Genomic DNA, 12775 nt, shown 5'->3' on the forward strand with positions numbered 1-12775 from the left:
TTGGATCTGTCTGATCGCTTCTCTGGAGTTCGTGGGCAAGAGAAAAAACAAGGAAGTGAGGAGACATATAAAAACAGACTGAAGCAAGTTACTCTGCATGACATTTTTTCACACATAGGGAAGACCATTCCTGAAGGTTCATCATCTGTTCCAAATGCCAACAATAAGAGCTGTTTGTTTGGCAGAGATTTACAAGAGGAATCCTGTGTACAAGAGGCAGTGCTGGGAAGAACATTCCCTGACAGGAAAAACCAGATCCCAACGAAAGAAGAAGTTCCTCCCTTCAAATTTGCACCACTGCCGAGTTCTGCAGAGACAGAAGAACTTTTTGATGATGTAAAGGTATGCTTTTCTGAATCTTTTTTTCTTCTCCTTTGAAGTATTTTATTTGAGTTTTGGGTAATAGTAAAATTGCAATATGTTGTTAGGTTGCCAGTGGCCACGTACCAAATAGAAAGAAAACAAGGACAGGACATGGAGAGTCTGAACCAGCATCTGTACTTCAGCCAAACCCTTGTAGACTATCAAAAAGTAAAGCACAGCAAAATGAGCAAGGTAACTTGATGAAAATATTCCTTTTACTGCCTGCCTACCCTCTCAGCCTGTGCTCAGATTGAATCGAATTTTTCCTATCTTCCTTTCTTCTACTTTAATCCTTTGTTCTGCTTCTAACTCAGTCACATTCTACTTGGGATTTCTCAAGATCACCTCCAACATGTACAAGTCTGTCTTCTAGGCATACTTTTGCCACTGTGTAATAAATATATCATTGGTATTCAGGTGTACATTCAACAGGCTAGGAATCTTCTTCTTGTTTGTTGCTGTGTAATAATAAAATCTCATGAAGTTTGAGTTTAAACTATCTATATCAAACACTTGAAAACTACTCAAGTGTAAGCATAAGTAATTTTGTTTATATTTTTCATTATTCCTAACAATCTGGTAAGGAAATTTGTACCTTCATTGATAATGAACACAGGCTGTCATATCTTCTTTCCAGAGCATGTATCTTCTTTCCTCTTAAGTGCTCCCAGTTAGAAAACTTCTTGAACTAGCATTGTAGAATCAAAGCTTCTGTACTCCTCAGCCAAGCTGTTACACTGCGTACTTTATTTAGAAATACTTGCATTATGAATTTAAAAGATATTTACCAGTAGTTGGTGTGGCCATGTAGCTTGAAATCTAAATATTCTCCTCAAAGCTAAATCAAGAGGCATCTTTGGAGCAATGACCAGACACTTGTACTCTTTGCTTAGACCTGACACTTGCATTGTCATTGATCTAACTTCAATAGTGACCCAACTAGGGAAGGCACCTCCTGGACCTGTTGTTTGTAAGCAGAGAAGGACTGGTAGGTAAAGTGATGGTTGGGGGCCATCTTGAGCATGACAGTCACAAAACGATAGTTTTCCATTCTCAGAGAAGTAAGAAGTGGGAGGTAGCAGAACTGCTACCTTGAACTTTTGGAGGGCAGATTTTGGCTTATTTAGGAGATCACTTGATAGTCCTCCCTTGGGAGGTGGTCCTGAAGGGCAGAGGAGTCCATGAACTGTGGACATTCTTAGAAGAAGAAGGAAATCTTAAAGGTGTAGGAGCAGGCTGTCCATGTGCTGCAAGAAAGGCCAGCCCGACTGAACAGAGAGCATTGGCTAGAACTCGGATATAAAGAGTTTATGACTTTTGGATGAGGGGGCAGGCAGCTTCAGGAGAACTACAAGGATGTTGCGAGGTTAAACATAAAATAAGAATGTAAAGTATAAAATTTAAGTATAAAAATAAGAATGGCCAAAGTCCAGTTAGAGCTTAACCTGGCTACTGCCATAAAAAATATTTCTATAAATCCATCAGCAACAGAAGTAGGGCTAAGGAGAATAAACTTTATTGGATGTGGGGGGAACATAGAGATAAAGGATGAGGAAAAGAATGAGCTACTTAGTCCTATTTTGCCTAAATCTTTAATAGTAATTTTCAGGGTACCCAGCCCCTGAGCTGGAAGACTGGAATAGGGAGCAGATTGAAGCCCCCATAGTCCAAGGGGAAATTGTCAGTGACCTCCTGCACCACTTAAACACACACAAGTCTATGGGGCCAGATGGGATCCACATGAGGTTACTGAGGCAGTTGGCAGAAGTGCTCAGTGAGCCACTTTCCATAATTTATGAGCAGTCCTGGATAAGCAGGGAGGACCCAGTTGACTGGAGGTGAGCAAATGTAACACCCATCCACAAGAAGGGCTGGAGTGAGGATCCAGGGAGCTACAAGCCTGTCAGCCTGACCCAGGCTGATCCCAGATCACCTTGAGTGCCATCATAAAGCACATGCAGTACAGCCGGTGGATCAGATGCTTCTGGCAGAGTTTGATTCTAATTATTTGTCCTTTTCTTTGTCATATTCTGTGCATACAGACCTGAAAGATAAACCTTCTTTAGAAAACTTCCAGTGGAGCATAGACCCAGGAGCTGACCTTTCCCAGTACAAAATGGACATTACTGTGATTGATACAAAGGTGAACTTTTATAATAAGTCTGCATGTTCTGTGATGTTGGAAAAGCCTGCAAAGCAGTATCATGGACATTGTTCTGGGCAGACCAAACCCACTTTCTAATAAAATTTGGAATTTGGCTCATTTGATATTTGTTCATGCTATAGTTATCCTAAAACATGTCCACTGTTTAGTTGTACTTCATAAACATCAACCAAATAATCTGGCATATTTATACAGTACCTTCCTAGGTCTCAATATATACAGGAGACCTGCAGGAAAAAAAAATAAATCAGTGTCCAAAAAGAAGCCAGTAACTGCTTTGAAAGTGTTTCAGATACACTGCATTGATACTGACTAACCAATTGCTTCTGGGTGGAATTGTCATATTTGCTTCTTTTTTCCTTAGGGTGGTTCTCAGACCAGAGTTGGAGGGGAAGTTGTTGATATGGATTATACTTATGTTAGTGACAGTGTGCTATTAGAAATGAAAAATCAACAGCAAAATCAGGAAAGCAGTCCACGTAAGACTTTTTTTTTTCTTTTCTTCAGTTTGGTTTGCTTTTTTGTGGTATGGTGGGGGTTTGGGGATTTGTTGGAGTTTTTTTGTTTGGTTGGTTTTTTGAGGAGCAGGAGGAGAAAACAGTAAAAGGGCACTTTTTTTTGTTTATGGCTAGATAGTAGAAAGTGGTTTGCAGTAAAAAAACTGGTGATGAATTTTTATAGGTTACATAGGGTCAGTCTGTTTCCTAGAGAGTTGGTGGTGGGTTTTGAGGTCGTTTTTTTTCTTTAACATAGGTTAAGAAAAAAGACAGGATTTATGCTGAGAGAGCCAGTAGCTAGCTATTTCTTTACAGTGCTTAAAGGTGAAATACTTAACCATATAATATATGGTTATATAGCTATAATAGTTCTGATCTCACCTGCAGTAAACAACTTTGAAAATTTTCTATGTAATCACACCATATTTTGTATGAGAAGACTAATTTTGTTTTTAATGACATATAAATAGAACTAGTATGTTTAAAATAAATCCAAATGTGTTTATATCACTTTTACCATATAGTATGTGGTGAATCATGGCTGCAGGGCAGTGACTATTTCCTATCCACAAAAAGTATTTCCTTTTGCTTGGATAAGTCCATAATTACAAGAACAAAAATTTCACGTATCCAGTATTAAGGTTTAAGGTACCTCATGGTGATTTTAGCAGTTAATCAGATTTTAGAAATGGGATCCAAGGTATCTGAAAAATAAATGAGCATTGGCCACATTTGAAAGATTGACAGAGGAGTTGCATCAAGAATTAAGATGTAGCTGTTTTTCAGTTAATTGGTACTGGAGCAGTAAGTAGATATTAATTCTTTTAATACACATTTAGTCAAAATGGAATTTCTTGACTAAAATCATTGAGACACTGATTTGGATGTTCTTTGTGCTTTTAATAACAGGAGGAGAAATAACAGATATGTTTGATCGAACGAGCCATGAAGAATATCTATCCTGCCTACCAGAAGATAGTCCTCCTGCATGTGATGAAAGAGAAACTCTTCATGATGAAGAGCAGGATAAGGGAATAACAGCAGCAAGCAAGAAACTAAAGAGTGGGATATAATTTGGTTTTGTCTTTATAGCTTATTTAAACTACAAGAGTTGATTTGAAATCAGACTCTGTTCTTTAGGAACAAATATGCCAAATTAACCACCAGTTCTTTTTGCATCAGTTTGTGGTAAAGTTGATTCCTTTTAAGGACAAAACATAAAACAATATGATTTTCTTTTTTGGGTTTTTTTTTGGTAGTTCATTTATCACCACACAAATGTGGAATGTATAGTGGAAGTTGGCACAGCAGCAGAACATTAAATTGACTCTTAAAAGAAACACCAGGTTTTGGCTACAGTTATTTACTTCCTTTCTTCTCACTATTCTAGGTTCTGTGGAAGATTTTACAGTATTTTGTATTTTAAGCAGCCTTTCCTTTGATGTTCTTCTTCTCTTTTTTGCTTGTGTCACTGCTGCTTTCCTTCTGCTCCAGTAATGCTTTTTGATTGATGGTTCTATCAATTCTGTATTACTTTTTGTATCTATTTGAATCTGTTGTCTCAGACTGAACTGTACATGGCATTTTTATATTTCTTAAAAGTTATTTTATTATTTTACAGAAGTTTCTGCAGGCAGTCTGTTAACCTTATATTTTGTTTTGCATGTCTGTTTACAGAACATGAGGATAAACAAGATAAAGCCAAGCAGAAAGCTTTCGTGGAGCCTTATTTCAAAAGTGATGAGAGGTAATTTAGTTTGTTCTCTATGGGCATTTTAAGGCTCTTTGTATCTTCCCTATAGGAAACTTGATCTTCCATAAAATAAACGTGTTTGTGTGTAACAGCCTAGCAGTTAAAGATGCAGAAGCAGAAGATCTACTACATTAGATAAAAGACTTTAGATAAAAACTGGGATAAGGGAAAAAATGTTGAGATGCTTATTACATTTGCTGAAGAGAAGGGATTGCCTCTTCTGCTTTTTATAATTTTAGTGAATGCAGTGTTTTGTAATCTATGTGGTTTCTTACAGGCGTGTGGTCATGCCTGAATTTATGAGCCAAGGACCTGTGGACTGCTTGTACAAATGAAAACCTTTCCTTCTCTGTTTTTTTTACCCCTTGCTCTCTAGGCAATGAATGAATAGTGTTCAACAATTGCACCTCTTAGTGCCTTCTCTGTTGCCTTCCAGTATAATCATAATTAGAAGTCTGAGTCTTCCTTTTTGTAATGACACCAAGCCCTTCAGTTAGCTTATATTTTACCTCAGTGCATATTTTCTTTGTATAGGAAAACTTGTTTGCTGTTTTGAAAGCAGTTAAGTTGAAAAGAGCCTACTGATCTTGAACCCAAACATATGGAAATTCTCTCGTGGAAATCATTGCAAGCACAACTCTGTCTTGGACAAAAATATTCTATAGAGGATCTCTATTTGAGTAATTTCTATATAGTAATTACTTTTACACTGTGAAAATCCATGATAATGAGACACACATCTCTGGTTATGTAAAAGTTCATTTTATGTTTGAAAACTGTTTTATTTATAGAAATTGCCCTGTTCAACTATGAAAGGCAGTATGATTTGGGTTTTGTAGACATTTTCTGATTTTTTTTTAACTTATCTGTCTGTCATTGTGTTGTAAAAAAAATGGAAAATTCCAGTAATGTAGAAGAAATAAAAGTACTATTATGTGAAAACATTTTTGTTTTTCAGAAAGAATACTGTGTTAGATTTTCCTCATATTGAGGTTATTCGGAAAAAAGACGAAAGAAGAAAATTACTTGGCCACACTTGTAAGGAATGTGAAATAGTAAGTAGTGCTTTAAAATTTGTCAGTCTTCCATTCTTCTAACTCCAGACAGTATCTAAGTGCTGAAGTGCTGTTTTTAATTATTAATCTGGTTGCATCATCATCATTACCACAGTAGCTGGGAAGTAAGTGTTTACCAAAGCTGGATAACCAAATTTACAGGTGGTTTGTTTGTTTTTAGTGCAGTAACCACGTAGAGCATGGAAAGACTTGGGTTTGATTTTTTTTGTGTGTATCTGCATACACACAAATACATATCTACAGAAGAGCTTCTTACATCGTGGTTCCAGTACAATTACTGTTAATAAAAAATACATTAGCTGGTCAAAGAGCTATTACAGGTTTCCAAAATTTAGATCAAAATCTCTACTGAACTTTCTGGGTGCTGGAATAAGTAAGTTCTGTATCGTATTGTACCTTTATTAAGATAGACAGATCTCATTTTGGTTGATTTTTTCTTTCTTTTCTGGGTTAATTTTTTCAGATAATTACACCAGCATAGGAGACAATGTGTATATTTATGCAAATGCATGGAAAAATGTTTAAAGTTACTTGTTTAAAATACTTGTTAAAAAGTATGAAATTTTCAATTTCACATTACACATTTTTTCCTCCCTTTCTATTTACTAAGCTGCTTTCAGATACTTGATGTAGAGATAAAATATTGACGTAATTACGTGTGTAATAAGAACAGATTTTATTTAGCCATTAATAGAGTTATGAGCTAATAAATGATGACTCAGTAGAAGTTGGGTTAATGACTGAACAATGGTGGATTTTCTGGAATCCTTCCACTTAATTTCCACGTGTATATAGAACCAACATTTTTCAGAGATTCTCCTGCAATTCACTTTATAGTCAAGTCCCATTTACTTGGCTGAAGAAATTTATTAGAGTATGTTTTTAATGAAAATATTTTCTGAAAAATATTGGTAAAACTCACTAAATACAATACTTAATTTTTACAATCAACTATAAATACCATTGTAAAAAAAATGTTTGATTTAAAGAGTTTGCAAGAAAACAAAACAGCCCCCAACCTTCAGTCTGTTTCATGGTTCCAGAGCCATGTGTTAAGCATTTTAATTTCCTGTTTCTGTAAGCTAGAGATCTTCCTTCTGTAAATCCAATTTGTGTTACTTTCTGTCAAATTGGAGTGATAACTATAGTGTCTGGAAACATTCACAGCTCCAGTTTTGTAACAGTAGGTTTATACATTAAATGCTAGGAAAATTTGGGTTTGTTGTTGGTTTTGGCTCTTAGGGGCTTTTTTTTAAGTCTGCACCATTCAAGATTAATGTCTTGGAACGTGTGGAATGCTTGGCTGTGTCATTGCACAATAATAAAGCTAGCTTTGAATTAAATGCCTGTGAGAGAAGGGAGTATTGGATAAAGCATAAATGATGCTTTAGAAAAGTCTTGGCTTGCTGATTAGCCATATGGGTTTGAAAAGCTGCCACAGTCTAAGGGAATATTTAGGGAGTGGATAGAGATCAGTAAATTGATTCTGGCCCTGTACTGCAAGTGGTGTCAGTGGGGTCAGTTACTGTCACTCTAAGACCTGGGATCTAACTTCTGCATGTGCTGCAGCAGGCTGATATTAAAGTCCTTTATAAGTGCTTATCTTAAAGCTTTGTGGAAGCATCTCATTCACTTTACAGTGTAGAACTTTGGATAAGAAGTCTTGTTTTGGTTTTTTTATGACCCTGTGATGCTATCAGAGAAAGACTGTAGGCAGAAGTTACAGGTAGCTTGTAAAAGTAACATTTGTTAGTGTGGTTGTTAAGTGTAGCTACACTTAGGTGAGTAGGAGAATCACTCAGATGCATTTTTATATGCGTTTAGATTACTAAAATAATTCTGCAAATTTTTGCTAAACTAATGGGAGGAACATTTTTAGGGTTTGCTCACTTTCTGAAACTGCAAATTGTAGAGTTCTAGAAACAAATCTTTTACAGGGAAGACAGAATGAGATTGCAGTATCTTCACACATGGAAAAACCTAGCTCAAATGTTTTGTGTGGATTAAAAATGCTGTGGACAGTAGGATCAATCTAGAAAACAGCTGAGAGTTCTTTTTGCTGTTTAGCTGACATACATAACTCTCATTCTCTGTTAACCCTAATAGATTTCTAAAGAAACCAAAGAAGAAGTTTCTTTCTAATTTATTTTTAAAACATGCTTATCTTGATATTTGATTGTTCTTATTTTCTGTTCCTACTAAACTGTACTGTATTTTTCATTGTTGGATCTGTAATTATTCCTTACTAATAATAAATTGTTTAATTTTAAAAAATGCAACACATTAGCAATGTTTAGTAGATTAATTTCTAAAATTTCAGGCTATTTACAGGACAAAATAAGGAGCACTGCTAAATATCCCTAAATAAAACTCAGCAACATTTGTCTTATACAGACACTCTGGAATTCTTATAGTTAATTTTGTTGACTTAACACCTCATTCTTTACTTTTGTCAGTAAAAATTGAATGAGCATATTTTACAATTCCAATTAGGTTTTCTGAAATCACGCCAGTAGCTGAGAGCATGAAATAATCTCTTTTGATAGAGGCATCCTGTTCTCTTCCTGAGATCCCCAGTCTAGGTCACTTTCCATCTGATTGAATGAGTTATAAATTTTAATTTGCCTTTTTGAATTGTAACACTGCCATTTCAGTAGAATTGTTTTACCATTTTCACAAGGGTCAGGTTTCTTGTGTGGCTGTGACTGTTGACTTACCAGTTGAATCAAACAGTGCATTCACTTTTAAAATATTTTGACCCTCTATGTGCTCTAAGGTCCAGATTCGTATTTTTAGGAAATACAACCAGAATTACAAATTAAAACTGTAGAAAACTGCATGGAAAAAAATATACTCTAACCTTCTATGATGCTACTCAGGAAAACACCCAGCAAAAAGGTTTGGAGGGAGTATATAGTTTTCTCACTGCAGTTCCCAGTACAGCTGACAGGGGTAAAAGAGTGTAGCCAATTTACTGTAGAGAATGCTCAGCTGACAGAGTATTTCTGGAGTCCCAGTATCAGTCAGCTATTTAAACTAACGCTTTATTTACTTCTAATTTGAGGCTAAGTAAGTAGGAAGTATTTTGACTTAAGTTTGCAGTTACTACTGTAAATTTGGATACTGGAAATAATTCTGCAGCATGAGGTTTTTTTTTCTTATTTGTTTCATTTCTAGTTGCAAGCTGACACAATAAATTTTAAACTTCTAATCTCTTTCAATACCTGTGCTACTTAGCTTTGTAAAATCAGTAAGTAGACTGTTGACATAAGTGATTGTACACATGCCTCAACCTTGTTACTTATGGTATGTTAAAAGATAGAAGGTTAAGAAATTTGCCACAATAAATTTGTTATACTTAGTCTGTAAATTCAGTAAGCTTTTAGGATAATTGCCAGGTGTTTGTCACTTGGATAATGAATCTCTACTCTGGCTGTCCTCACCATTGTTTTTAGATAACTGTGTTAATAAACACAGTGATTGATAATGTTCAATTGTGTAAAGCAGTTTCTATTATGTCTGAATTTGTTAACTAGGATTTTTCTCCCCCTGTTACATTCAGTATTATGCAGACATTCCAGAAGAAGAGAGAGAGAAGAAACTCGCTTCCTGTTCAAGACATAGATTTCGCTACATTCCTCCAAATACTCCTGAAAATTTCTGGGAGGTTGGATTTCCTTCCACCCAAACCTGTGTGGAGAGAGGTTTGTGCCAAAAAAATCTTGAAAAGTACTTTTTACAGCTGCTTTTTTGTTCTCTCCTGAAATTATCCATCATTGTCTGGCTTTAGCAGTTCCCGTACTTCTAAGAAAGAAATATAAGGAGAATTTCTTAGAGCCTAGATAGAGACGGCAGAAATAATTGGGATTTTCATAGAACTTAATTTCAACCCTATATATTTTTGGCCATAAGCAAGAATTGAATTTTCAGAGGTAAAGACCAAGAGATTGTACTTACTTAGGAGAGACAGGCAGCACTATTGATGTCCTTTGTCAATGTTTTTAGAGCTTCATAATACCAGGTGATAATGGAAATCTTGCAGGTGTAGTTAAACAGTTTTTCATACATATACCCTGCTTGTTGGTGACAATGAAAAGATGTGATGTTTGGTTTGGGGTTTTTTTAAACACATCTTCACATAGAAGTTTGTTCTTTCTAAATAATTTTCCAAAATCTTAGAGCCTGGTGTAAAAATGAGGTTTTACAAATTATGTTAAAACACAGTGAGTTTGTAGTGTACTCTAGGTACAATTCTTCAGAAGTGGTGAAGTGCTGGGGTGAGGAGGCCTACAGGAACTCTCTGAGTTCCATTTATGTATTTACTTGTGCATTAGCTGTGAGACATTCATCTTTGCTTTTCTCTGTTCTTGTAACAGTGTCAGGTCAGGCGTAGGAAAATGTAGCCAGAATTTTGTGTGTGTGTGTGTGTGTGTGTGTGTGTGTGTGTGTGTGTATGTGTGTATGTGTGATAGTGTTACAGTATCATCCTTAATCTTTCACAATAGGGAGCCTTGATTTTTATGGACCGTATAACTTGTTACTACCCATTTGGAATCTGCTTGCAGCCTTATTAAACATTAGCTTCTTGGCTGTCTCCTTGTTCTTCTGCAGTAAGAGCTGTTCAGTTGTTAATGGTTCTCAACAGCATATCAGAGGCAGACTTTAGATCAACTCTCCCTTGGAAAAGGAAATATTTTATAGCAGTGCAGCAAGAGAACTAAAACATGAGGGAGTTCCCATGATGAGCAATTACTCTTGCCACTCCAGTGTAGTGGGGTACAACATAGGTATTTTCTACTCCTTATTGGTGTCTTGAACCATCTGTTTGTGTTGTTTTGGTTATTTTTAATAACTGAGTTACATAGACAGAATTTTCCAACTATGAAGTAGAATCTGCTACTCTCATTTTGGTGGGCATTGTTGCTGATCAACAGTAAGGAATTGACAAAAGCCAGGTGCTGAAACTGACTTGCATAAAATGTCTGTTCACTGTCAGTGTTAGCTAAGTTGAGAAACGTTATAGAAGTTTTCCCTCCACTTCTCTTATCAGAGAGCTTTCAAGGTGTGTTTGATCTGTAGGCTCATGTTCAGCTTTTTCCAGTCTTTATAAATCTGGTTGCTCTTAAAACAGAGGGAGGTACTGTTTATACCTACAAAACACATGTGCCTGAAGTTTCCTCTGTATGACTAGGATTTACATTTTCAAAAGTGATTTTTGTTAGTGAATTGAATTAGCAGTTCTTGCATACTTTGCTCCTCTTATGTAAAATCCTTGGTAGAAAGAAAATGAAAAGTGCAGTTGTGTTTTGAATAGATGAACAATTCATAATTTCCATTCTGTTCTTCGTTGTTAAATGTCTGTATTGCATTACTGTGCAGTCACCTACTAGAAAGCAGCTGTATTTTTAATGAATGATATTTGCACACTGGGATCTCAAAACTTTTATGTGAAGTCAGAACCAGTTTCCCCAAAAGGAAAAAAAAAAATTACAGGTTATTTTTTGGGGCTAAACACACATTAAAGCTAAAGTTATTCCTGTTTTTATATAGTATTTCTTACCCCAGGTTTATTCTTTTTAAGGCTACATTAAAGAGGACCTTGCTCCCTGTCAACGTCCAAAAAGGCGGCAGCCTTATGCTGTGATGTTTTCTCCAAAAGGCAAAGAGCAGAAGACATAAAGGATGGGGAAGTGAGGAGTGCCAGCCTGAACTGGATCTCTCCTGTCCGTAGATATTTATAGTTAATATAAACTTGAAATAAAGAACTGTGTTTTCCACAATGATAGATACATTGTTTAATTGAATGTGTAAATTTTATAAAATTCGTTTGCAAGTCTGATGTACCAGAAACAAAACTATTTAATGTACGTTTGTTTCATATTGTGTTAATACATTTTGTATTCGTTTTTGCACCTGTCAGAAGTCTCCTACTTTATTTTCTTTAAGGCCAGCAGCTGAAATTCCAGCAATTCCTGTCTGAACTTTGTGTCAGTGAGTAACTGCTTTGAAGTCACTGAAATCAGTTGTTTTTGCAAGAGTAAATGTCTGTCAATGGGAACAGAAATGACAATTTTCTAGGGTGGTTTTATTTTGCTCTGGATTTTCTTGTATTTCTTTTCTCTTGTTGCAATACTGGTTGTATCTATTTGGAATAAAGCTGCATTAAATATGAAATCTATCTGCTGTTCATAGTTTGGGAGTGCAAAAACCAGGAAGTCTGTGTTTTTCTTCAATTCTGGTGTTTAATGTATAGCACCATGTTTTCCTCTGTGTTTAAATTAGAATGTCCAATATTCATTTTGTTTTTTCCTTGAAATCTCTTTGCATATATGTGTCTCATTTATTGATAGATGTAAACATTGTTTTTTCTAAATTTAGGTGACAGCCCAGAGTTCTCCTAGTGGACAGCAATAGTCATCACCTAGGTTACAAATGATTATCCAGAGATATTTTAAATTAATCTTTTCTAACAGGGGATATATTTCCATACTTGCATTGGGAAAGTAAGATCATACAGTATCACAGAGGCAGGATAATACCTACATAGGTAGGCAAGCCCAAGATCACCATAAGATCCCTAGGAATAAAGAAGCTACAATCAGAGTTGGGTTCAAGCACTGAGAACTCTTAAAAAGAGATCATAAAGCAAGCAACTATCGAAATGCCTGAAGTAAAAATAAAAGAATAGAAAGTACAGATACATCTGGGGGTTTATCTGTATATATTTATATATAAAAAGGTATCTGTAATTTCTATTCTTATACTTTATGTATGGGTATAAAAATATATTTAAAAACTTGGTGGATAGGACCATTTAAATTCAGCTATATTTATATAGGAATGGTGGCAGGTTCTGCTGGTGGAGAAGTTGTAGCATAGGCCCAAGAAGAAAACTAAAACAAATGTGATCTATTTAACTGTA

At 35.6% G+C, this 12775-nt stretch overlaps 1 protein-coding gene across 1 annotated transcript in view; it reads left to right on the top strand.

Annotated features, from left to right (window-relative positions):
- Positions 1–12027, top strand: part of RBBP8 (RB binding protein 8, endonuclease) — a 34164-nt gene extending 22137 nt beyond the window's left edge. Inside the window, 9 exon segments of the mRNA XM_031066580.1 lie at positions 1–342; positions 429–555; positions 2406–2506; positions 2892–3006; positions 3934–4086; positions 4702–4771; positions 5736–5832; positions 9416–9557; positions 11435–12027. The exon segment at positions 1–342 is cut by the window's left edge and continues 31 nt beyond it. Of these exon segments, the coding sequence (XP_030922440.1) occupies positions 1–342; positions 429–555; positions 2406–2506; positions 2892–3006; positions 3934–4086; positions 4702–4771; positions 5736–5832; positions 9416–9557; positions 11435–11532 (1245 nt within the window). The 3' untranslated portion in view covers positions 11533–12027.
- The last annotated feature ends 748 nt before the right edge of the window (positions 12028–12775 follow it).

Source organism: Geospiza fortis, unplaced genomic scaffold, assembly GCF_000277835.1.
Source record: "Geospiza fortis unplaced genomic scaffold, GeoFor_1.0 scaffold53, whole genome shotgun sequence".
Classification (NCBI taxonomy): Eukaryota; Metazoa; Chordata; class Aves; order Passeriformes; family Thraupidae; genus Geospiza; species Geospiza fortis.